Below are 23499 nucleotides of genomic sequence, written 5' to 3' on the forward strand. Positions count from 1 at the left end.
TGTTTGGGATGAAACCAGGACCTCAGCATCTGGGCAGAGCCTTGCGCTGCTGGAGAAGGGCTGTGGGCTGAGTTAATGTCAGAGTTCTGTCCAGGTAGCAGCAAGGACATCTGGCACACAGCACAGTGCGAGTTTCTGTTTACTGACTCGGTGTCAGGTTGTGTAATTGTGTTCTGACTGTCCGAACCTCCTCTGAAGGCTCAGGTGGACAACTTAATAGCTCACTACTCCACCGCAGTCAGGGTTTGATGATGTTGTGGGCAGCCTTGAGAGAACCGCCCGTTGTTTCGTGACACGTGCTGTAGGACAGCAGCTGGTCCGTGCTGTGCCGCAGTTATAGAACATCATGGAAAGTTCATCACAGGAAAGAGATCCCATGTTGCAAAAAACCTGACACTCTTCTCAGGGGTTTTGAGCCAACTTGGTCAAACCTGCTTATGCAGGACAGCGTGAGGGACCGGAGCGGAGCTTCTGCTCGTGTGCACAGGCACACATACCCCGCAGTCAGAGAGATTTATTGCTGTTTTGTCACTGAGGCACGCTGCAAATTTACCACTGTTGTATGTTGGTTTAAATGTTGCTCACATGTTGGGTGATTTGATTAATGTGTTCAGATGAGTGAAATGCAGAGAGCCGTGCCCTGCTGAGCCTCGTGTTCTTCCTGCCCGCAGGCCAAGATGCCCTTTGATGCCAACAAGCTGTACTGCAGCGAGGTGCTGGCTATCCTGCTGCAGAACAACGACGGTGAGCGTGCCCTGGGGATCCGCAGCGCTCCTGCCCCCGGCCTGGGCTCTCCCGTGAGCGCCGTCTCCTCCTCTGCAGCCCTTGTGCTCTGTCAAGCTGTATTGATTTTGCTCACTGATGTATCAGTGTTAGACGGCTGTAAAATCTGACAGTTAGCTTCATTTTTCTCTCTCTTCTTCCCCCCTTTCCCCCACCTCCGTCTAGACAACAGAGAATTGCTCGGGGAGCTGGACGGGATCGATGTGCTGCTTCAGCAGTTATCAGTGAGTAATTCCCTGCACCCTCTCTGCGAGGGCGAGAGGAGGTGGGGAGTGGTGGGGCTGGTACTGGAACTGTCCCGAGTGCTTTGTGTTTGGTGCAGGCTTAGGCCCGCAATAACTTCCACACGAGTGTGTCATCCATGCTAAGGGAGGTTAACCCCTGGTTTAAAGATCCTAATGCAGAGGTGTGTGGGAGTTACATTGCTTTGTTTATAGTGACTTGGCAAGTTGGAGATGGGCAGGGTGCTTGTGGTGTAAGATGTTCACGTGTGCTCTACAACAGCCGAGACAGAATGGAGCCCTCCATTTTGGGGTAATTCTGTCATCTTTGCCATGCAGGTGTTCAAACGCCACAACCCCGGCACAGCAGAAGAACAGGAGATGATGGAGAACCTGTTTGACTCACTGTGCTCCTGCCTGATGCTCAGTTCCAACCGCGATCGCTTCCTGAAGGGCGAGGGTCTGCAGCTCATGAACCTGATGCTCAGGTACCCTGGTCACTTGGCCATTTCCTGGCTGCTTTTGAGCTACCAGCACACATCCTGGCTAAATACTTGTGTTTCTCTGTTTTATAAAATGTCTGTGGTAGCATATTTGTCTGTTTTCTGTTTCTTTTTTTTCCAGCCTATAGTTGGACCTTCTCAGACATAAAAGCTCTGCTCTTTAGCTTTGTTTCCTAGGAAATGGGGATAGTGCAATAGGTGCTGGAGAGCAGCAGTGCAGGGTGACCAGGTGAAACAAAGCTGTAGGGCAGGCCATGAATCCTCTGAGGATTTCAGAGACCCCTGTGAGGGTGTGAGGGAACCTTTGGATGACTCTAGAGAAAACGTTTTTCCTTTGTTCCCTTGTTCAAGATTCTCACTGTTGTGTATCCTCTGAGCTGATGAATTTTTGTGGATGTTGATATAAAAATTGCTTTTGTGGCACAGGCATAACATGCAGTTCTTGTGATATGTCTTGTCGCACTACGAGTCTCCAGGGCTTCTCTGCTCTCTCTCCTGGCACTGGATTGTGTCTCCACTGACCGGCTGCCCCAGAGTGGGTCTGTCTGTCCATCCCCAGCTGTGTGGTGGCTGCTTGGCCAACGCCAGCGAGCGGCGACAAGTTCCCGCAGTGCATAGCTGAGGAATGTGCAGCAGCAAGGAACTGAATAAATAGCCAAACGTGGATTATTCAAATAGGAACGCTGGGTTTTTTTGAGGCTAATTAAAGAAAAGCTTCAAAACTAAGACCGAGAGGGAGGCCTCCCTCTGCCTCCAGTACTAAGCTGCTAAGCTAACCTTGCAGAACTAATTACTTGGAGTTCTTGTGCCATGTGGGTGGGACTCAGCGTTTGGATTTTTAATAGCTTTTTCCTCATGTTTGGACTCTGCTATTTAGCACTCTCTGTACCAGGACCCCAGCTGGAAAATTATGACAAGAGAAAAATTTCTCCCTGGATGCGTTTTCATGTCCCCCCCCAGCTAGTTGTGAAGGGATTAGGAAGGACAAAGCCCAACTTAACTGCCAGCAGCAGCTCTGTCTAATGGAAGGAGTTTCCAGTACCTCAATCTTTTGGTGCTTAGGAACCAAACTTATTCTACAGTCTGAATGGGATTGATAAAGTGACAATGGAAAACAAGTAACAGTTCACAGAACATTTTCTAGAAGCTTACATTGCTGCTGTCCATAAGCATGGACTATACTGACAGTTGATTATTATTGTTTTTTAAACTCTTCTAGTAGTAGTAGAAAAGCCGAAGTTCTCCTGACCTGACTGTTTGAGCAAATAACATGAGTTGCTGGTTGACTGAGTCTGATCCCAACACAGCTCCTGGCCCTGGCCTGTCCCACCCTGCGAGTCATTTAAAGAGAGCAGCACCTCATTAGACAGAGCGAGGAAACTTCTTGCTTCTAATGATGTCTTCAGACTAGAGTCAAAGGCATTAAGCTGCTGATTTTATTGCTGATTAATGTTTTTCTTCTTTTGAAGAACTGCCAACCACTTTTCTTAGTATTTCGTACTATCTGTGGTGTTGACATGCCGGTTTATTCCTGTAGCTTGTTTGCCAAACAAAGTGTGTGAGAACTGACACTGCAAGGTTTCGAGTGCTTATGGGTTTTTTACAGATTTTAATATCCAGAAGCTTTTTAATATCTATTAACTCTGCTAACCTCTGTTGTCTTTGGGAGTTCTCCTGCTGTATGCCCACAGGAGCTTGTTTTTTTGGTGCCACTTTGGTAGTGGCAGGGTGGAGTTGTGAAGGGGCAGCGATCCTTATTATAACAGCTGTGACCAGAAAGCTGCACCAGAGTGTTCACTTCTGTGTCTTCTTGATACCTTCATGATAAACAGCAAAGAACAGCAATGCCGCTCTGTTGTGATCGACCACCTCGCCCACAAACTGGGCAGGATATTTTTCTCTCCTGTCGGTGTCCTCTGAAGACTGGGGGAAGAGATCTGTTATTTTTTAGTTTTTATGTGGAAGGCGGTTAATCATTGTACCATGGTCTGTAGAGATGAAAGAACAAATAAGCAAAGTTGAAAGTTTATTGACATGATGTGAGATAGATAAGCTGTGTGAGAATAAAGATATCAGGCTTGGATCTCCAGGACTGTCTTGGAGAACAGAGCATTCTGTATCTCGTGCTGCCCAGTGCATCCGGCCAAGCTGTTCCTTTAATAATGGCCGGGCACACAGACCTGCAGGGAACCGTCACGTCTGGAACACGCTCGAGATGTTCTTGTGGACACAGATGAAAACAGGACTATGTTCTGCACAAATGACAACAGCGAAAGATGATGTTGTTTCGTGTGAACTTGTGCTGGTTTATGGGGAGCCAGCGGTGGCACCTGAACAGGTGCCCGATGTGGCTGATGTGCTGTGTGTGTCCCCAGCGTGTTCCTGGTCATGGGCTGGCGGTGTTGGGGGGACTCGCCCTTGGACATCCCTGAGTGGCTCAGGGAGCCGAGGGTCTGCAACAGGGACAGCCTGTGGCAGCACAGACCAAGGGGCAGTTGTGAAGCAGGGCGAGAACACGGGTATATGTAATTATTTGATTGGCATCTCTGCAACAATGGAGGCTTGTTTAATTTATAGTGTGTCTTTGTCAATAATAAGATGGTTTATCAAGGTGGTAGCCACCAGTAAAAACGTATAAATGTCATATAGAATTGAATTAAATACATATTTTTTTAGGTCAGGAAGCACAGTTTAGTACACAGTCCCTCAGCCTTGCCTTGGTGACCTAAGTGCAGTTTACCTTTCAAAGCCAAAAGACAGAAACCCAGGCTGGTACCGTGAGTTCTGTGCACATGCTGGCAGGGAGCTCGTGGCTTTGGCTGCAGAGTTGTGTTGGGCTTTGGAGGAGGCACAGCCGCTGCACTCCCAGGGATATGGCAGAAAGAATCTCCATTGCACAGGCAAAATGCCTTATGGCTTTCCCGGTGATCAACTGAAGGTGTGTGTGTGTGCACAGACAAACGCAGCGACGGGAGCTCAGGGAAACATGCATCACTTGGGCAACACCATCTTCCTTCTGCAGCTGCTCAGCGGCTCTTCGTGACCCTCAGAAATGCGTTTGCTCCCGCACAGCAAAACCAGCTGTACGGCTCCACGGCTTGGCCAGAGTTATTTCAGGGTGTAATTTTTGTGATCATTGAAATCCTTTTATATTTTCTTGTCCTGCTGTTCCTAATGACCCCATGGAAACTTAGACTGTCTCTTTACTAAATCTTCTGGTTAATTAAACAGAACCATTTTGTGCAGCACTTTCCAGGAGATCTGATATTCTGCTTTTGCTGGTGTTTTGGAAAGCGAGAGATTGTGTTATGCTAATGTGGAAGGTCCAAATAATGTTAGCATCCTTTTGTTTTGAAATAATAAACGTACAAAAAGAGTTATCTCAGATGTGATGGTATTAAAAGGAGGAAAACTAATGGTCAGCAAATCAAGGTGTAATTCAGAGCTCCTTTGAAGCCTGAGGTCACCCCTGGTTGGTGATACTCGTGTGCTGGTCTTTGCATTAGTGTTCAGCTAAAAGTTACCTCAATAAGCACAGATGAGAGTAAGATAAACTGCTTGCCCTCTGGCAGGATAAATATTTCAAATAAAATCAACTCTAGACAGTCCAGTCAAGCAGCTATTGATCTCTAAAAGCCTGAACTTAAACCCAATGAATATTCCAGAGATCAGCTGTGTGCAACCTTCCTAAATGCTGATCAATATGCAATTACTTCCCCTGAAAACATTTCTCATATTGTCTGGCCTACGCAATGCTCTCTTCTCAGCTCTCTGCTCTTCGTTGTGTCATCAGATAGTTTAAATTTTCCTCTGGATGAATTATAAATTCCTCTGTTTCTGGTCCGAAAGGTACAGAGCTTTTGGAGATGGTTTTCAGACTATCTATGTGTTATTGGTGTGAGTTACCAGTATCTGAACTCATATTAAACTGGAATAGCCCAGAATCTGTCTGCATCCTTCCAGAGGTGATTTCTGGAGATGGGTCTTCTCTTTCGTAGCTGACCACCCAACTTACTCATTTATTAAACTGCATTGTTGTGAGATCTAAATCCTCATCTTTTGGTGTGACAGTGTTTGCCCTGTGTGCCCACCCAGCCTGCCCTGCCGGTCTGTGCCAGTGCTTGTGAGGTGGGGAAGCAATAACTTCTTCAATAGCCGAGAAATAAAAAGTAAGAAAATAAAACCATAACAATAAAATATATAAAATGAAATAAAAAGAAAATAGAAAATAAAAGGATACTAAAAACATTTTAAAAAGAAATAACCGAGAGACTATTCTCAGCCACAGTTTTGAAAAGAGTATTTGCTGACATAATGTTTTGGCTCCTGGAAGAAAATCTCGCTTAGAGCTTGTGCTCAGACTCTTTGCACTTTCCCTGTCACATTTGTTTCCCTTCCCGTGCTGTATTTTTGAAGTAGTGTGGTCCAAAGCTCCTCACACCCCTGAACATTGTAACGTGCAGCTTTCCCTTGGCAGGGAGAAGAAGATTTCCCGCAGCAGCGCGCTGAAGGTGCTGGACCACGCCATGATCGGGCCAGAGGGCACCGACAACTGCCACAAGTTTGTCGACATTCTGGGGCTCAGGACCATCTTTCCTCTCTTCATGAAATCGCCCAAGAAGATAAAGAAGATTGGAACAACTGAAAAAGAGCACGAAGGTGGGTGTGCTGCCCAGGACGGGGGGCGAGGGGGAGGGAGCAGCACCTCCTAAATGCACTCGGGTCCAGGCTCCTGCTCGCTGTTACTGTCACCATCAGCTGTTGGTGACACGCTTGCCCTACTTGTTTTGGTAGCAGCAGTGCCTGGCGATTCCATTTCATGTGCTGTTAATAAGTTATTTTACTCCTGTAGGGTCTGTTGTTTGAAGCTCTGACTCTTTGATGCAAAACTCTTTTGAAAAGAGTAATGAGGCAACTACAGATGTCACCTCAAAAGCAGCGTTTTCATGGCTCTGAGCGCTGAAGTGTGACTCGATGAACATCAGGCATTGCAGAAATAAACTGCAAGCTTTTGAAGTTGCTTTTTTTTTGTTGTTGTTTTGTTTTTCTATTTTTTTCCTTTCTCCCCTGGAAAACTCTGAACAGAAATCTGCTGTGAAGTATGACTGCAGAACCTTCTGCTGAACTGAATCCCCAGCTCAGTCCCTCCCGCTTCTGGTGACTTTGCCTTTTCCATTTGGTTAATAATTGACTATGTCTTGGAAGAAACTTTAAATACTGCCAGTGATGCTTGAGGTTTTGTGGCAGTTTGTTACTCATCTCAGTTCTGTAAAGGGTGAACGGTGTCGAAAGCTGAAGAGGTGTCAGTGGGTGTCAGGATTGCCAATATCCGTCCTGGCAGCAAACCAAGGGGAACGGGAGGGAGACGGCAGCAAACCAGGAACTCTAAACCCAACCAGCCCGGCTTGGTACTGGGGTTTGGTGCAATGAAATTGCAAAGAGTGCATTTCTGCTTAGATGGTGGATTTAGGGGGTGGTTTGAAATCTTCCTTTACAGTATGAAAACAAGGTGATTTAATTCCTACTGAGAAAGCTCGAGCTAGAGTACAAGCTTCTGAGTCAAGATCTGGGTCTGTGGCTCACGTCCCTGACTGAATTTTTCAGTTTGAGAAAGCGAGTTAATCTCTGTCTCATTTGCTTCATCTTGAGACTGCAGATGACATCTGTGGCAACAAAGATGCTGAAGGGAGTGGAGCATCTCCCTTATGAGGAAAGGCTGAGGGATCTGGGTCTCTCTAGTTTGTAGGAGACTGAGGGGTGACCTCATTAATGTTTACAAATGTATAAAGGGTGAGTGTCAGGAGGATGGAGCCAGGCTCTTCTCAGTGACAGCCAATGGTAGGACAAGGGGTAATGAGTTCAAACTGGAACACAGGAGGTTCCACTTAAATTTGAGAAGAAACTTCTTCTCAGTGAGGGTGGCAGAGCCTGGCCCAGGCTGCCCAGGGAGGTTGTGGAGTCTCCTTCTCTGCAGACATTCAAACCCGCCTGGACCCCTTCTTGTGGAGCCTCAGCTGGGTGTTCCTGCTCCGGCGAGGGGATTGCACTGGATGAGCTTTCCAGGTCCCTTCCAATCCCTGACATTCTGGGATTCTGTGAAAGTCTTGGCTGCTGTGAGGATTTGGTATCAGTCTGGAAAACCCTCACAGGGTCAGTTCCTGACTGTTTCTGTGATAGGGAAAAAAAGCAAATCTGCCCTCAGGAGAATGGAGTGATCCATGCAAGAAGGCTCCGTCTCGTACCTCCATCTCATTCATATTCAGGAGAAATGGAGGACATTAAGATGAGTCCAGAAATCAGTTTTATTAAAATAAACTCTCCCTAAACCACTGTGGTAGTAAGGCCAATTTCCTTTGTTTTACATCGCTGGGTAGGTGAGTTACAGAATTTCTAATGACGGGAGTTAATTGAGATGTTTCACAGGGTTCCCCTGGAGCCTGCGCAGCCCTTGTCCTGATGTGGGTACACGTGGCACCGTGTGTGTTTTACTGTTAATGACTCTGTGCTCGGGGCGCTGGGGTTGCAACGCTCCCGGGTCCGAGGGAAATGCTGCACGGCTGGGGGGTGACTGGGAGTCGGTGTCCTCCGGGCTGTCAGAGCCCCAAACATGCTGCTGTCTGCATTCATCTGTCAAAGGGAATGCTGGTGTTCAGTCTGGTCACCTTTTCTTGTAGAAACTTTATGTTGTGTTCAAATTGTTTAAAACCAAAATTAATTACAATGATTGTCTTCTGCCAGGAAAATGTTAATGTCTATGTCAAAATCTCAGTGTGACTTAGCAAGCTTTTATTTGTTACAGAAATCTAGAATCCAGACTAAATTTGATAAGAATAGCTTTCCTATAATGTATTTATCTCTTTTTTAAAAGCTCACATAAAGGTGCCAGTGCTGGTTAGGCACGTTTTAAACACTGTCACTGCTTAAAAATTATTTTACTCTAGGGAGTCTGTGAACCATTTAAATTCAAACTGCATGTATTTATGCTTTATACACACTATGTAATTAGAAAAAAAAGGGGAGGAAAATTTCTTAAACGTCTCTATGGATGATCTGAGTCCGAAGATTTGGCTGGTGGTGCACATTGGTGGGCTCGTGTGCTGCAGCCCTGTGTGTCACATGGAGACTAGGGAATTGTAAAAGGGTGTTTGTCCAAGTCATCTTCGTTTAAGTGCCTTCTTGAGACTAGGATGTCTGTTTTACTTAGAAATGCTTTATTTGATCACCCACCAATTAGCTCAGCCCCTTTCCAAGGCTGTTGTGCCTGTTCCCCTCTCTCAGTACGGAACCCTCTTTTGGAGCCGCTCGCTTCCTTTAAAAACAACAGCAGCAAAACCGTTTCTTAGTGAATCTGCTCTTCATCCTCTGTAGCCCAGACTGAGAGGCAGCAAATCCCTGCGGTGAATCCTGTGCAGAGTTCCCTGGGCCCGGAGAAGTGGAAAGGCAGCAACAGAAAAATGGTTTGACAAAGAGTGTCTTTATCAACTGAGCACCCTGTGCCAGAGCAGCAAACATTTGTCATGTGGGGGTCGTCTGGAGTGAATACCCAGGGAAGGCATCAGTCTGGCTGAACAGAACTTTATTATGCCAATTTGTTATTTTACCATCAGCCCTCCAGAATACGACAGGAATCTGTTACTTGAATGAGCCATGATGCCGAGTACAGAGTTAAATTTATCTCAATTAAAGTTAGCATTCTCTGTTACAGGAACATCACAAAAATAAACCTTCTCAATTGATAGAAAGAATTGTGTTTTACATTCAGCATGATGCTTGAATGTCAGCTCACCCAGGGCATTGTGTGGAGCTTTTTCAACCTTTCCAGGCCCCACTTTACCCATTAGTAAAATCAGGATTTCTTACAGTCATCAGTATTTTAAAATGAGATTATTCTCGGCAAAATATTTTGAGATACTTGAGTGGGCCAGTCTTTTAGAATGCAGAGTACCGATGTGCTTTGTGTGTAGAAAGGACAGAAATTTCTGAAAAAGGTGTGTGTGTGTTTGTTTCCTGGCACTTTCCTGTTCCTAATTAGAGCCACTGTGTTCCACTGGGTTCACCGGAGCACCCGCTGTCCTGCACCCGACACGGCCCCGCGGGACATGGCCTGATCTGTGCCAGGATGCGGCCTGATCCACATGGTGCTGCAGGACGTGGGGAGCTCCCCGCCAGGCGGGGTCCCACAGAATGAAATATGGAAAACAACAGAAAAGGAGGGTGTGGTGACGGCAGAGGAGCGTGACGTGACAGGACCTCCTGCTGCCGCAGCTGCCAGCGTGGAGCAGATTAATCTGTATTCAGCACAGCGCAGCCCCAGGCGGGATCGATCTCATTAGGGGCTTTTAAACACCACTGGCGTTCTCAGCCCTTCGTGTCTGTCTGAGAGGGATGGGCCCCCCAGAGCCTGCGGTGACTTGGGGATGGGGCTTTGGTTCGGTGGGGTGACAGATGTGGTGGGACATGGCTGGCATGGACACTGCAGCATCGGTGTCCCGGCCAGCAGCGGTACGTGCAGGTGAAGCAGCCAACGGGGCAGAAAACAGAGTTACCTGCTAATGAAAAATCAGCCTCTGCCTTCCTCTGTCCGCAAATCTGTGAGATTTTGGGCTGGTGATATGAAAAAAGATCATTTTTGATGCATCCTGGCTGCCAGCTGGTAACTGTTGTTCCATTAAGGAACTGTTGGTGCTGAGCGTGGCTCAGCTGGGTGTTTGCTTTGCCTGGGTTTTCTGGAGTGATATGTTGAAAGAATAACCTCATTCTTAAAAAACCTATGTCAGCTTCTTTAGACTTCTCAGTAGTTTTAAAGATTTTATTGGTGAAATGGATAAATGTCTGCATATGAGCACCAAAGCAAAAACGATGGCTAAAATACATTTCCTAGTAAAGGAATATTGAAAAAAAGCAATGAAGATATATCACTGGTGAGAATATTACTACTAAAATACCATGTCAACACTCCTAAATGCTTCCAAAAAAATAAAGTTTGAGAAAAAATAGTGTGAAATGCAGAATGCTGACTTCTTTCTATAACAGCAGAGGATCTGTTGGGATGTATTGAAAAAAGGGTCTTAATTTTTGTCATGCTTTTCTTCACCTTAAGAAAATAGGATCTTGCAAGGACTTTGGAGGCTTTTACGGTATTTTTTAATGTAGACGCTTAATTTGGCGTTGGTTTTTGTTGTGTAGCTGTTTCTGTGCATCAGGAACCTGAGCCATCCTTCACCCGCTTTATCCTGTCGGGATGACGGAGCAGCCGCCCGATAAACCTGTTATCTGCACCGCTCCCTGGCTCTTTGGAACGTGACAAATTGACACCACCTCGGGCAGAAATCTGTTCCTGAGGAAGCCACATTTATAAGTAGCTAATGAACCGGTGTGTGCTGCCCTGTGCTCGCTGCCATGCGGGACAGGGACCTGCACTGCGGCCGGGCAGCGGCGTCACTGTGTGTGAGCGGGTGCTGAGAACCCCCTGCAAATGCCTGTCGCTGGTTCTTAGGATGCTGGTGTGATCCATCAAGGCTCCTTGTGGCTCCGGGCCAGGCAGCGCTGTGAAAACGCCTGTTAAGATGGTTTGACAGCAGTAAGATGATGATCCCTTTCCTCTGCATGTTGCATTTTCCTCTCTGAAAATAACAAATCTTGACACTCCTTCTCTCCACACCACTGTGGGTGAGGAAATGTTTGTGGCCATTGTTGTTCCTGTGTCCTAATCAGCAAGATTAAAGCAAGGACATCTTGGAGAAGTTACCGTTTGGAATATATTGAGATATCTAAAGCAGAATGTCTGTGCTCAATGCAGACCTGTGGGCAGGAGGTGACACCAGTGACTTGGCAACTGGGGACCAGCTGCAGCAGGCCCAGGTGCTCAGTTCTGTCAGCTGTGCTGGGACATGAGCATCGGTGTTGGCTCTTGTGTGCTTCTGCTGATGACTTGTTACTTGGCTCTGAGGTTTGTGCTGTAAAATATGACCCCAGGAGCAACTGAGGAGAGTGTAGAACATGTTTATTTGATTGTGTCTGGTTTGTTGTGGCACATTCATGTTCAATCCACGGGATTTTCTGTAAATACAAGTGGTTTGTTTGAGGATTTTTTCCTCTAGCTAATACCAGTGAAGTCTCTGCAGGAGCTGCCCGCTGGCACAGTGATTCCTTCCTCAAGCTTTCCTGTGTCAGGGACCGTTCCCTGTTTGGCAAACTCGGCCACCTGCGCGGCAGCGCTGGCTTTGCCTGGGGTCCCTCGGCCCTGGGGAGGGGCAGCGACTGCATCTACAGCTGGGACAGGGGAGCCAGAGCAGGGGTGCCAGCCCGGGGCAAACGGGAGCAGAGCTCGGCTTTACGTAAGGAGCTTTTCTCAGGTCACTGCAGAAAGCAGGATGGGTGCAGTAGAGCCGGAGGAGCCGTCGTTGCAGGGTGAGGAGCTGCCTTTGCTCGCACAAACACGACTTGCTACTCCCCGGCCATGGGAGCAGCCAGCGTTCCGCTTATCAATGGCTACACATGGGAGTGCTGGGAGTAAATTTAATGGCACGTTACGGGGAAAATAAGCTTCTGTTCCTGATCTCAGCATGCAATTTTCATTTTGTAACTCCAGAACATGTCTGTTCCATCTTGGCCTCCCTTCTGCGAAACCTGAGAGGGCAGCAGAGGACACGGTTGCTGAATAAATTCACAGAGAATGACAGTGAGAAGGTGAGTGTTGAGTGTGTCTGCAGGCTCTGGGTACCAGGCTGGGCAGATACTCAGTACCAGAGGGTGCCTGTAGGCTCCTGGAGCTACCGAAGAGCCCTTATTGTATTTGTAGAGTCTGTGCTCTCACACGCATTGTTCTCCTGCTGATGTTGTTACCTACAAACAGGAGAACTGGAGATGCATGTAGTGCTTGGCCTCCCGCATCATGTGTGCTCATTTCCTGGTGCTCCAGCACATGGCTGCAGCGATTCCCAGCCTGTGTCACATACGGTGACATGTGCTGTGTGGGGCTGCACTGTGCTGGCTCTGTGAACCTGGGCAGCATGCAAAAGTGACGGTTTTTTGGTCAAGCTCTTTTGCAGAGAGGTTAGGAATTGCTATAGTGCATGTTTAACATGCCCCATTCCTCTCCTAGAATGTGTCACTTTAGTGGTGTTTAGCCTGGGAAATTATTTCCAAAATATTTACATGGTGGTGGATAGATCAAATAGCTGTGAAACAGAAACAGCAGCTTTTGCAAAACAGTAATTCTCAAGGGGTTTGTAAATTCTGTCACTGGGGAAAAAATACTGGTTCCTTAGTATTCCTCATTAGTGTCTCTTAAAGGCATTTTTCATAACCTGTGCTACCAGCTGCAGAAAATTTCCCATTAGTTGACAGGCTTTCAGTTGCCTAATGCAGTTCAGAGGAGAGCAGGAGAGATGTAACAGGCCGATACACTTCACAGCATCGGCAGAAGGGTCCGTGATGGAGCTGGGAGAACCGGAGAACAGCAGCAGAGGAGAGCGAGCTAGCCAGGGCCGTGGCTGCCGCCTTGTTGCTGGAGCTGATGAGACCATATTGTGATGTGGATTATGTTCAAATGCCTGCAGACTCAGCGTGCGCATCCGACCAACACTTGTTCTGTCCTTCTGGAATGTATTTCTTCCTCTGAGTGACAGAATTGCCTGTTACTTTGTGAAGGCTGCAGCTGGGAGGAAAACAACACAGCATGAAGGATTAAAGATGATTGCATTGTTCTTTTCTCTTGCTTAGGTCTCTCTCTTCTGCCCTTGCAGGTCGACAGGCTGATGGAACTGTATTTTAAGTACCTGGATGCAATGCAGGCAGCTGATAAGAAGATTGATGGAGAGAAACACGTATGTATTGCTTAAGTTCTGCCAGCTCTTGTCTACGATACCTCTGCACAGGCATGTCATCTGCACAGAGCTCCTGGGTCAACCAGGTCACTCTTGTGAGCTGGCCCTTGGACCTATACTGTCACCTCTTGGTTCTTCTTGCCCTGCTTGCCAGCTTCCAGTTACCCTCAGATAAAACAGGCTGAGAGCTTCTCCACAGCGAGTGCTTCTGGCCTTTTCTGAGAGTGAATTTTACTGGGAGAGCCTGCGTCTGTGCTTCAATTTGCCTTCACTTTTACTTGGCTGCAATCTTGCTTGGTTTGGCAGATGGAGAGTAAGTGAAATGCAGAGAGACAATTACATGATAATGTGTGAGGCCTCCTACCCTGGTCTTTAGAGTTCTGATCAGCTGCGAGAACACGTCTATTTTGATTAGTTAGATGAGGCTGCAGCCAAAGGCTGGTGTGCTCTCTGCACACCAGCAGCGAATCGTTTTGAATGACATGAGCCTTGGTACCACACCACACTTTCTTGGAACTGGAGCTGGAACAGACTTTTTGAACGAGAATGAGCTGCTGGAGTCAGGAAGCAGCTTGCAGAGCTGTTAGTAAGCTTGGCCGGCTTCCCACAAGATTATCTGTATCAGCACTGAAGAGGGTGTGAGATTGATTAGCGCTGACGGAGAGTAATCAGTGCAGCCGCTGTCCCCGCACGTGGGCGAGCTCGGCGTGCCATGGGCTTGGCCCCTGCCAGGTGCCGGCCAGCGCTGGCTGCCCGCGGCCAAGGCCACTTCTCTGGGCACCGGCAAACGTTCTGAGGGTATCAGTGAGGCACGGGCTGAGTGATGAATGGAGCTGCGTTTGCTGCCAGCGTGCACGCTCCATATGGACAGCTGCAGCTTCACAACTGAACGGTGGCCTGAAGACAACCAGCCTTTACCCTCTCCTGTGATCCCTCCGTGCTCCATTCCTCCTCCTCGGAACAGAGCAAGAAATCATTTACTCTTTACATTTCAGTGTTGGTGTGTGGGTTTTAGAACTCAGAGAGCAGAAGGGATTGTTCTGGCCGAAGTGTTGTGGCGTAGGGGCCGCTGCAGTGCAGAGCCCCGAAATGCAGCGTGCGAAGCCTGTGTGTTTGCCCTCGATCCCGTCTGCAGGTGTGAACCTCTGCAGCCAGCACAAAGCAGGGTGAAGGGAATTTGTGAAGAAGCTCTTGTGGAAGCTCTTGAATAATATTAAGCCATTCGTGTTACTGATGCAGGAGAGAAGAGAAACCACAAGAAGCTCAGCTTTTCCTCCTGTATCCAGAGGGCACCGTGCACTTGCCCCTTCACAAGGCTCTGCAGGCCAGAGTGGCGTGAATAAATGGATCTCGGTTCTCCACTCCTATTAGAGCTAGTAATAGGATTTGGCAGGAACATCTTGTGCAATATGTTGGGCACAACATGTAGGAAATGTGATGTTGAGGTTCATTCCGTGCTTGGAACACTCTTAGAATTACAGTTTGCTTTGTTTTGTAGCATCCTCAAATGGTCAGTGGGAAATGACCTGCTGAGATCTGAAGTGGCTCGGGTGGTTTCCCCACACAGAAGGAGCCAGAGCGGTCATTCTGTCCATCAGCTCCCGGCACTCCAGGGACAGGATTTATGGAGCACTTTAGCATTTCTCATTGTGGCACATGGATCACTGAAGTGGATGGTACAAACACTTGGTCCCTTAGAAACTGCTGCATCACCTGGGGGCTTTGACCTTGCTTTGGCAGTAGTGGACATTGTGCCCCAAGGTCCAGTTTAGAGACCCTCGCCTTTCTTACTGCCCCAAGAAAAATGATACCTGATGAGATTTTACAAGCTTATCCTGTCCTGAGGAGAACAAGATCCAAGTCTGATGGACAGAGTATCCTGCTAAGTCTTGCATTACAAGAAGTGAAAACTCAATTATCCAGGGAATGACGGAGTGTATTGTACCTGAGGTTTTATCTGTAGCAGTGCAGCTGGCATAAGAAACTCCTGCTCTTACAGTTCTCTTCCTTTTTCTTTCTTTTAGCATGGTTTATTGTAGTGATCTGTGTATGGCCCTCTCCTCAGCCATGGCCATGCAGGTGTGGGGTGCTCGGGGCAGGAGGCAGGGGGGAATTTCTGGAGCCCCTTGTAATGAGCCTGCACCCTTAACCTGGAGAGTGAAACGGGCCGGGGTGCGGAGGGAGAGCTTCCCTTCCAGCGTCACCCACTGGGTCTGGGGAATATATTTTAAAGTGGTAACTTAGTGATTACCCTAATGGTGACGTGAAACCCGTGAGCAAAGTGCATGTGAGCATTTGTCTCCGATACCTGATGCTTGTCTTAGCACTTTTCTCAGAGTTTTTAGTTAATGAAACCTAGAAAATGTCTCGTCCCCTTCTCAAATTCTTTACTTCTTTCTGTAGGAAAGGGTGCAAAATCCTAGAGCTTTAAACTCCCTCTAAGATGATGTATAATTACAGGCGGCAACAATAGCCTTAGTGATCTCTAAGGATGGTTGGAAAAGACAGGAGACAGTTTAATATTTTTATAATTCCACAGAAAATTATGCTCAGCAGGTTTATTGCTTAAAATATTCTCACCAGACACTTTGCGCTGTAATGACTTACAAATTACATGCTAATTGTGCCACAGTGAAGTCACTGAAAGGGAGAGGTGGAACTCCTGGCATGAGAGCGGTGTCCACAGATCGGCATAATTGAAACAGGAATGTGCATGAGCCCAGCATTCCAGCCGGGTTTAGATAAACTGAGCTGCCTGAACGGTTCTGAGGGCAGGACACAGTGTCAGGCCAGGGGCTGCAGAGAGATGCGGTAATCTTTAGCTTGGATCTTAAGGAGGGGAGGGCGTACGGATTCCTGTTGGCTGTGCTGAGCTATGCGGCCACTGGGCTTGACTTAGGACTATGCTGCTGGCCAGCTGGGCTCGGCTTAGGACTCAGCTGCCCTGACGTGGGGCCCATTTCTCGCTGCTGACATTGAGCTTGTGCCCTTGCAGGAGCTGCTGCTGTTTCTCCTGACTAGGAAGTGGTGGTTTGCTTTGTAGCAATCGCAACGAACTTTCCAGCTTTTGCAGATTGGTTTCTCAATTTACAGAAATTCCAGTATGTTTCTGCTTGTGAGGCAGAACTGAAGGAAGTCCTTCGTGCAACAACAGGCTCTGGTGGTTTGTGTGGTTCTGAGAGCTTGTAGGTCACCTTGGTGGGACCTGGCGCCTGCAGTCCATGACCTGGCCAGGGCTGCATCCCGACGTTCCCTGTTCCAGGGAAAATGGTGGTTGCTCTGCTGAAGAGATCATGTGCTCTGCAGGGGACATCGCTGTCACAGCCAGCAGCTGCGAGCAGGTGGCCCTGGACAGCCCTGGTTGCCAGGGGCTCCTTTCCCCCAGGGCTTCTCCTCGCTGCTCTCCTGCTGCGAGTCTCCGTCCCTTTGTGAGTGAGGGCTCAGCGATGACCTGGAGTTGAGCTGTTCCCTGCAGTCTGCAGGTGTCACCTGCCTGTCCCCAGCAGCCCCAACGGAGCAGTGAGGGCAGAGGTGCTGACCTGGTGCAGGGGCCCAGGTGGCAGCTGGTTCCGTGTGTGGCTGTTCCCTTTCTCCTCTGCGGTGTCCGGCTGTGGCCTCGCTGTCCCACCGGCGAGACAGCAAACATAGTCCTGTTGGGGTTTGTCCCCGTCAGTCCTGTCCCCGCTCTCTGCCCCATGCTGTGTGCAGGAGGGACCAGGAGGGTGAGGAGCAGCTCCAGGCCCTGCTCCAGCAACCAGAGCTGATGTGATCTCTTGTACGGCACCAGCAGAGCTGGTGTGTCTTTAGGTTTCCAGTCTCTATTTGACACCCCAAGGCCTGTCAGTCCTGCCTCATTAGTGTGAGAGAAGCTCATTTTAGCTTCACAGAAGCCCATCTTATTGCTGTCTTCTCCCATCAGCAAGGGGCACCTCAGCACATATTGCTGGCAGATTAGAAATGGCACCGAAGTGCTCATTTGGAGGTTCGCAACGTGACAGCTCGCAGAGAGAGACAAAGTGGAAAGGTGGCTGTTCGGCACTGTACTGGGAGGCAGATTAGCATTTGAAGGGTGGTTGTGGCTTTAAAAAAAAAAAAGGCTGTGGAAAGGTGCCTTAAAACTGTACTTGTCTTCTAATTCATATCTGCTTAATTTACCGGCACAAAATAATCTTGCTTCTCTGTCGAGAGGGGCTGTTAAAGTGCTGCCTCCTCTCTGTAATCAAGGCAGCAGTTGCCTGTTTTAGCTCCTCTGGTTGCTGGGCTGGAATGCAGAGCAGAGACGCGCTTTGTTTCTGCTCCAGAGACTCCAGTCCTGCCCTGGTGGTGTTTTCTGTTCAGGAATTTAGTGCTGCTGAGAGGAGTGTGTGTGGTGAGCAGGGTGAGCAGCGGTTCAGGAGCAAGTGCCTTCTCATCTTTCTTGAATTCTTCTCAATATTCCAATCTCTTGCTAGCCAGACTCAACATTGTTTAGCGTTAGAGACAAGATTTGGTCAGATGCAAGCAGTTTTGACATGGATGCAGGCTGAGAAAATTCACTCCTTGCACAAAATTGGATTTTTCTTTTTGCTGGCAAGAGCCTGTGTGCCAGTCCTGCCCGGTCGTGCCTGGGCCTGGGGTTTGAGAACCTGGCGCAAATGACGGTTGTGCAAAGGCTGAAATCTGCAGGGTCTGATGCTGGAGCATCCTGAAGTGGAACCAAAGCCATTGACTCTATGGCATTTGTAACTAGGCATTGTGTTTTAAACCTGACCTGTTCTTTCACTGGCAAGCTGGATTTCCAGGAGGAGGGAGAAGCGTTTCGTGACCAGTGGTGTCCCCTCTCAGGAGCTGGTGTGAGCTGCATTGAGTCACTGGACACAGTTTCTGGGTGGTGGGCACCATTGCGCTCTCTGCACTGGGAAGTACACTGGGCTCTTTTCCTTCTTGCGCCTGAAAGACTCAAATTCAATGCTGGGACATGGCTTGACAGATCAGGAGAATTCAGGAGCCTGGACCAGCTTTGGTGCCGTTGACCTTGCGTGCATGCTCTGAGGAAGCGCTTGCTGCGCATCGCAGGGCCAATGTCGGCTCTGCTGGCTCTAATGAGGAAATATCGCTCCGTGCCCATGCACACCTGCCAGCGCTGCATCCTCAGTCACACGGGCTGTAGTGAGCGGGCAGGCCTGACAGCTGCTGCCTTTGTTCAAGAACAAACCCAAAAAACAACCCCCAAAATACAGATGGTCAGGCACAGTAGCAGTTATTTTAACTGCTGGTCCCCAGTAAGGTGGTGGCAGCTCAGTGGGTGATGCAGCTGCTCGCAGGGAAGCTGCTCTGAGCCCATCGGCGGCTGCCCTGGGGCACGTGGAAGAAGATGCTCTGTCTGAAGACACACGGAGTGGCCTCTTGCCACCTGCATTTGGGCTCTGTCTGGGCAGGTCTCACAGCGAAGCATCGTTGGAGCAGAGGGAGAAAACCCGTCAGCGATCACGAACCCGGGCTCTGCTGCCCCTCACATAGGGAGCAAGGCTGGGCTTGGCAAAGCCAGGCTTGTGCAGAATTGTCAGACCTGTTTTCTTATTGATCAGTCAATGATGAAGTTGGAAGCCTGATGGGCCTTGGAGCCTGCTGGAGCTGTGTTCTGCACTGCTGAACAGCACTCTCAAATGGCCAGTGAAAGAGTGGCTGTTTGTTTCATTTTGACAAAGAACTGATAAATAATAGAGACACTGGTTTGTTCCATATTCACAGTCTCTAATCGCTTAATTTAGAAATGTAATTTGTATGTTTGAATTAGAATTTTAATTTGCAGATGGACACACTTCACAACCAGCAAAGGCAAAACTTTGTTCAAAACTGAATGAAATGTTTTGTGAATTTAAATGAATTATTGAAAGTACTTCTTTGAGGAGAAATATATGGGTGTTAATGTTTTGGGGAACAAAGCATTTCTTAAGAAACCACAAGTATCACCAACATTTTGCCACTTTGAGAGACAGTCATCACACCTTTCTTTTGCGTTGCGTTACAGGACATGGTGCGTCGGGGAGAGATAATAGATGATGACATGGAAGACGAATTTTATCTCCGTCGCCTGGACGCCGGTCTCTTTGTTCTGCAGCTCATTTGTTACATCATGGCAGAGATCTGTAATGCCAACGTTCCCCAGGTAAAGCTGTACCCAAGGCTGGCGATTATCTGACTTTCCATCTGTGGTACAGACAAGACTCAGTCCTTGCAGACATGGCTTGGGTGTCTCTGGGGAGCTGCTCTGGGTCGGGGACTGGCGAGGCTGAGCCAGGTTTTGTGGTGCTCGGGGCTTCTGCTCTTCCCTCAATGGGATCAAGCGGGTGTGCGTAGTTTTGTGTTGTGTTGGAAATTACTTTCTTCTCTTTCCTGTCCCCCATCAGATCCGTCAGAGAGTCCATCAGATTCTGAACATGAGAGGCAGCTCCATTAAAATTGTTCGACACATCCTAAAGGGTGAGTTGAGATGTTCCTCTGCATGTCTCCTCTGCTGGGACAGCCTGGCCATTCCTTGGTGGGATCAGCCCTCACATGGGGCTCTCCGCGACTTCATGGGTGTCTCCAGCTGTGGCTGGGCCATGCTGAGGTGTGGGCAGGGCTGGTGTCACCCTGACAGAGCCATGTGTGACCGCATCAGGACACTCGTGTTGTGTGTGGTCACAGAGCAGCACAGCGCTGGCTGCTGCCATCAGCTCAGCCTGCCTGGAACTCACTGCCGACGTGAACGCTAGAGTAAATATTTAAGGGGAGTGTACATGCATTCTAGAGATGAGAACAGCGGAGTCTCATCTTTCATTAACATGGCCCCACACTTCACCATCTGCATCGTATTAGTATCCATGGTGTATTTGTCTTGTTCTTAGTGTCAGATTAATATGGATTATAGCATTAAAGTATCCTCTGTAGCTTTAAAATGTAGCTGTTGTGATTTGCGATCCCAGTTTTAAAGTACTGCTTGTTATTTTTAAAGCTTATGTTGAATCAGGGCGATACTGATTTGAGCTGTGGCTGTCCCCTGTAGACCGCTGTCCTTCAGCAGAGCAACCGGCAGAGCTGGGATGGGGACAGGACCAGGACCTGCTGTCCCCGAGCTGTGTCTGGGGCTGCGGGGCCGTTCTGCTCCCCAGTGCTGTGCTGAGAGCACGGAGGGTGTGGAGTGTGTCTCCCTCTCCTCCCCTGGACAGACAGAGAGCTTGGCTCCAGGGCACTGAGCTGCGGGTTCTGCTGGTTTGAAGGCTCTGATTGCTTTGGGAATCACAGCGATGTTCTGCTGGCCTTTTCTTCCCCCCAACACTGGCAGGTACAGGCATCTTTTGTCTTGCAGATCCTGTCGTTTTTCTCCCTTCTCGTAAGCAGGAAAGAAGGGGATCAGAAGGACGGCTGATGTGACAAAATTGAGAGCGATTTTCTGACAGTGTGAAATTTCCTGCAGCTACAGGCAATCGCTTTGGCCCTTGTCCTTTGCCAGCAAGTGCAGGTTAATGCCTGCTGATGAGCAGGGGGACTGGATAGGATGTCTTTTCTGCTTTTAATTGTGATGCTTGACAGTTCTGCCTCCAGCCCGTGCACTTCCAGCGCAGGGCATGGCTCACAGCCGTGCGCAGATTGCCACGTTTGACCTGGGCCACGGGTGCCCGAGGGATTTGTCTACACATCTGGCTGGATTTACACACCTCACGTTCGTGTCTTCGGTTTGGTGATTTACACACAAAGCTCTTTGGAGGGCAGCTGCATTAGAATTTCATCTGATTCTTTCTTTCACGAGCCATGCCTTGCATTTTGAACCTTTTTCAGTGGTTTTGGTGTGCGCTGCAAGCTGTGGGTTGCATGGCAGGTTGGTGCTCTCGGCAGTAACGTGTTCTCTGCCCAAAGAGGCCATGTGTGGCACGTTGAAGATACGGGTGAGGGACACAGTGTTTGGGGCTCTGTCTTCACTTTCCCCAACTCTCATGCTTGCCAGTTTTAGTGACTTTTGCTGCCGCAATTGTCAGTGACTTTAGAGATCAATTTGTTGGTGGGCCCTTGTGAAATCCTGCAGTGGGGCCTGGGAGGTTCCTGCCAGGCAGGAGCAGCACTGAGCTCACCTGAGCTCTGCGCTGGTGAAACTCAAGTTTTCCAATAATTACCGTTCTATGTCCAAGTATGTTGTCGCTGTAGCTTCACCATCTTTTGGCAGAAGTGGCCCATGGACACATTTGTGCCTGTCCAGGGCTGTTTCCTGGGCTGACCGTGGCCCCTGGAGTGTTCCTGCAGGGATTTCCAGATCGTAACTGGTGTCTGAGCCGGGACTGTGTCCTGAGTGACTGGGAGGTCGGGAGCCTTGGGCCTTAGTGACACATTTCCAGGGCACTTTCCAACTTGCTCTCAGGACAGACGAAGGCTGGTTAATTTTTACTTTTCATTCGGTGTTTTGTTCTTTTTTTTTCCTATTTTTTACATACTAATTAGGTGCTTCGTTTTTAGTTTGGTTTTTATGGCCTACATATTCTCCATGTTTCTCTGGCAACCTGACAGCTGATGGGTCCCCCGGGGTTGCTCAGCATTACTTAGGATGCAAGCGCAGCAGCAAGCCCGTTTCCTTACGGTGGGGCTTTCATGGGGAGCGGGCAGGGATGGCCGAGGGCTCGTTAAGCACGTTTCTGCAGGCTCACTGCTCCTCCCAGAGCTCCTTTTTCTGGAAAATCAAGTGTTACTTGCACGGGGACAGTTGGTTTGTCCTTTGGAAGAGCACGGCTGAGCCTTGGCTGGGAGATGTCTCTGGGATGGAGCCTGGTCCTCATGGCAGTTTGTGGTGTGTGTGTGTGTTGGTCCCTGTTCCTCACCAGGGACACATGGCGGCTCAGAGCCGTGACCGGTGACACTCGGCGCTGTGAGGGGACAGTGCGTGCGCCATCCGACCCAGGGACCAGCCCTGGCCCTTCCCCAGAGGTACTGGCAGGTGATGCCCGGTTCAGCCTCTGCTTTTGGTGAAGGGAACTGGCACATCAGGGAGCCGGGGAGGTGGAGTAACTGCTGAGTGTGACAAACCAGAGCTGTTAGCAGGGTAACCACACAGCAAAGGCAGGTGTGTGTGAGATGGCGCTAAACTGCCCTGTGCTCCCTCCCCGCGTGCCGGCTTTGGAGCTTCCAATATCCATTACAAGCTTCAGTATTTCCCTATTGATTTTTACTGTTCTCTAACCGTTGTATTTTGTCTAATGAAGCGGAAACCAATCTCAGGTCCTTTCCCTTTGTGTAGCTACAGCAATGTGGAAGCTCTGTTTAAGTGCTGGCAGGGGGAGCTTACCTTGAGGGTTTTGCTCTCTCACTGAAGTGGTGGAATTTTAAATAAAAAGGTAAATACATAAAAGCTCAGTCAGAGATTTTTATTTTTTTAAGCCTGGTTCTAGGGCTTGTATTTGGTCTCTTCAAATCAGCATTAGCGACAGTTGGTAACCCAGTAAACAGTCTGCCCTGCGAGTCGCTGGGATTTCAGTCTTGCAAAGCTTAAATGTTTAGAAGGAAAATGCTGAGCTTTTGGGCAAGATCAGAGGAATCTGTGGCTTGCTGTGGTCCGAGTGCTCTCACGGGGCGGGGGATGGGCAGTGACGGTGGTGGCACTCGGGGTCCCTGGGGAGCCGTGCTCTGGCACGCCGGCGGTGCCGCAGCCAGGCGGGGGTGCTGCCTGCGCCGCGGTGCTGCCAGCTCGGCCCCTGGGCAGCCAGCACAGCCAGGAGCTGGGGCTGGCATCAGCAAACCCGGCATTACTGCTGCTCTGGTACAGGGGCTGTGGCAGTGTAGAAACACCAAAGGGATTTCTCCCTGGCAAAGAGCTGCGCCTCTCGAACACGGAGAGTGCACGCAGGAGGGAACACTCCCACAGCAGCCAACTTCTGCCTGTCCTCACTCTTTTCAGTGCTCTTATAATAAAGGCTTTGATGGAGCTCAGAAGCATGTAGCAGTGCTGAACGTATAAATATTAAAGCAACCTTTCCACAGTAACGTACTATTCAGATGCTGAATACAAGCTGTTCTGTTTGTTTAGGAAGAAGGGAAAGAATGCGAGAAGGCGGAGGCTGGAGATCGCTGTCTAACCAGGCAGTCTGCTCCTGATTTACTAAAATTTGTTCAGCTCCTTGATTTCACAGCTCACAACCTGCTTTTTCTTTTTTCTTTTTG

General features: G+C 48.9%; 1 protein-coding gene across 1 annotated transcript in view; it reads left to right on the forward strand.

Moving 5' to 3' along the window:
- The window catches only part of CTNNBL1 (catenin beta like 1), a 43550-nt gene that overhangs the window by 18863 nt on the left and 1188 nt on the right, over window positions 1–23499 (forward strand). Inside the window, exons 8-15 of the mRNA XM_065849778.2 lie at window positions 672–744; window positions 949–1007; window positions 1344–1492; window positions 5985–6166; window positions 12099–12196; window positions 13255–13335; window positions 19346–19483; window positions 19725–19797. Of these exons, the coding sequence (XP_065705850.1) occupies window positions 672–744; window positions 949–1007; window positions 1344–1492; window positions 5985–6166; window positions 12099–12196; window positions 13255–13335; window positions 19346–19483; window positions 19725–19797 (853 nt within the window). The remainder of the gene's footprint in view (window positions 1–671; window positions 745–948; window positions 1008–1343; window positions 1493–5984; window positions 6167–12098; window positions 12197–13254; window positions 13336–19345; window positions 19484–19724; window positions 19798–23499) is intronic.

Source organism: Patagioenas fasciata, chromosome 16 (genome assembly GCF_037038585.1).
Source record: "Patagioenas fasciata isolate bPatFas1 chromosome 16, bPatFas1.hap1, whole genome shotgun sequence".
In the NCBI taxonomy this organism is placed as follows: domain Eukaryota; kingdom Metazoa; phylum Chordata; class Aves; order Columbiformes; family Columbidae; genus Patagioenas; species Patagioenas fasciata.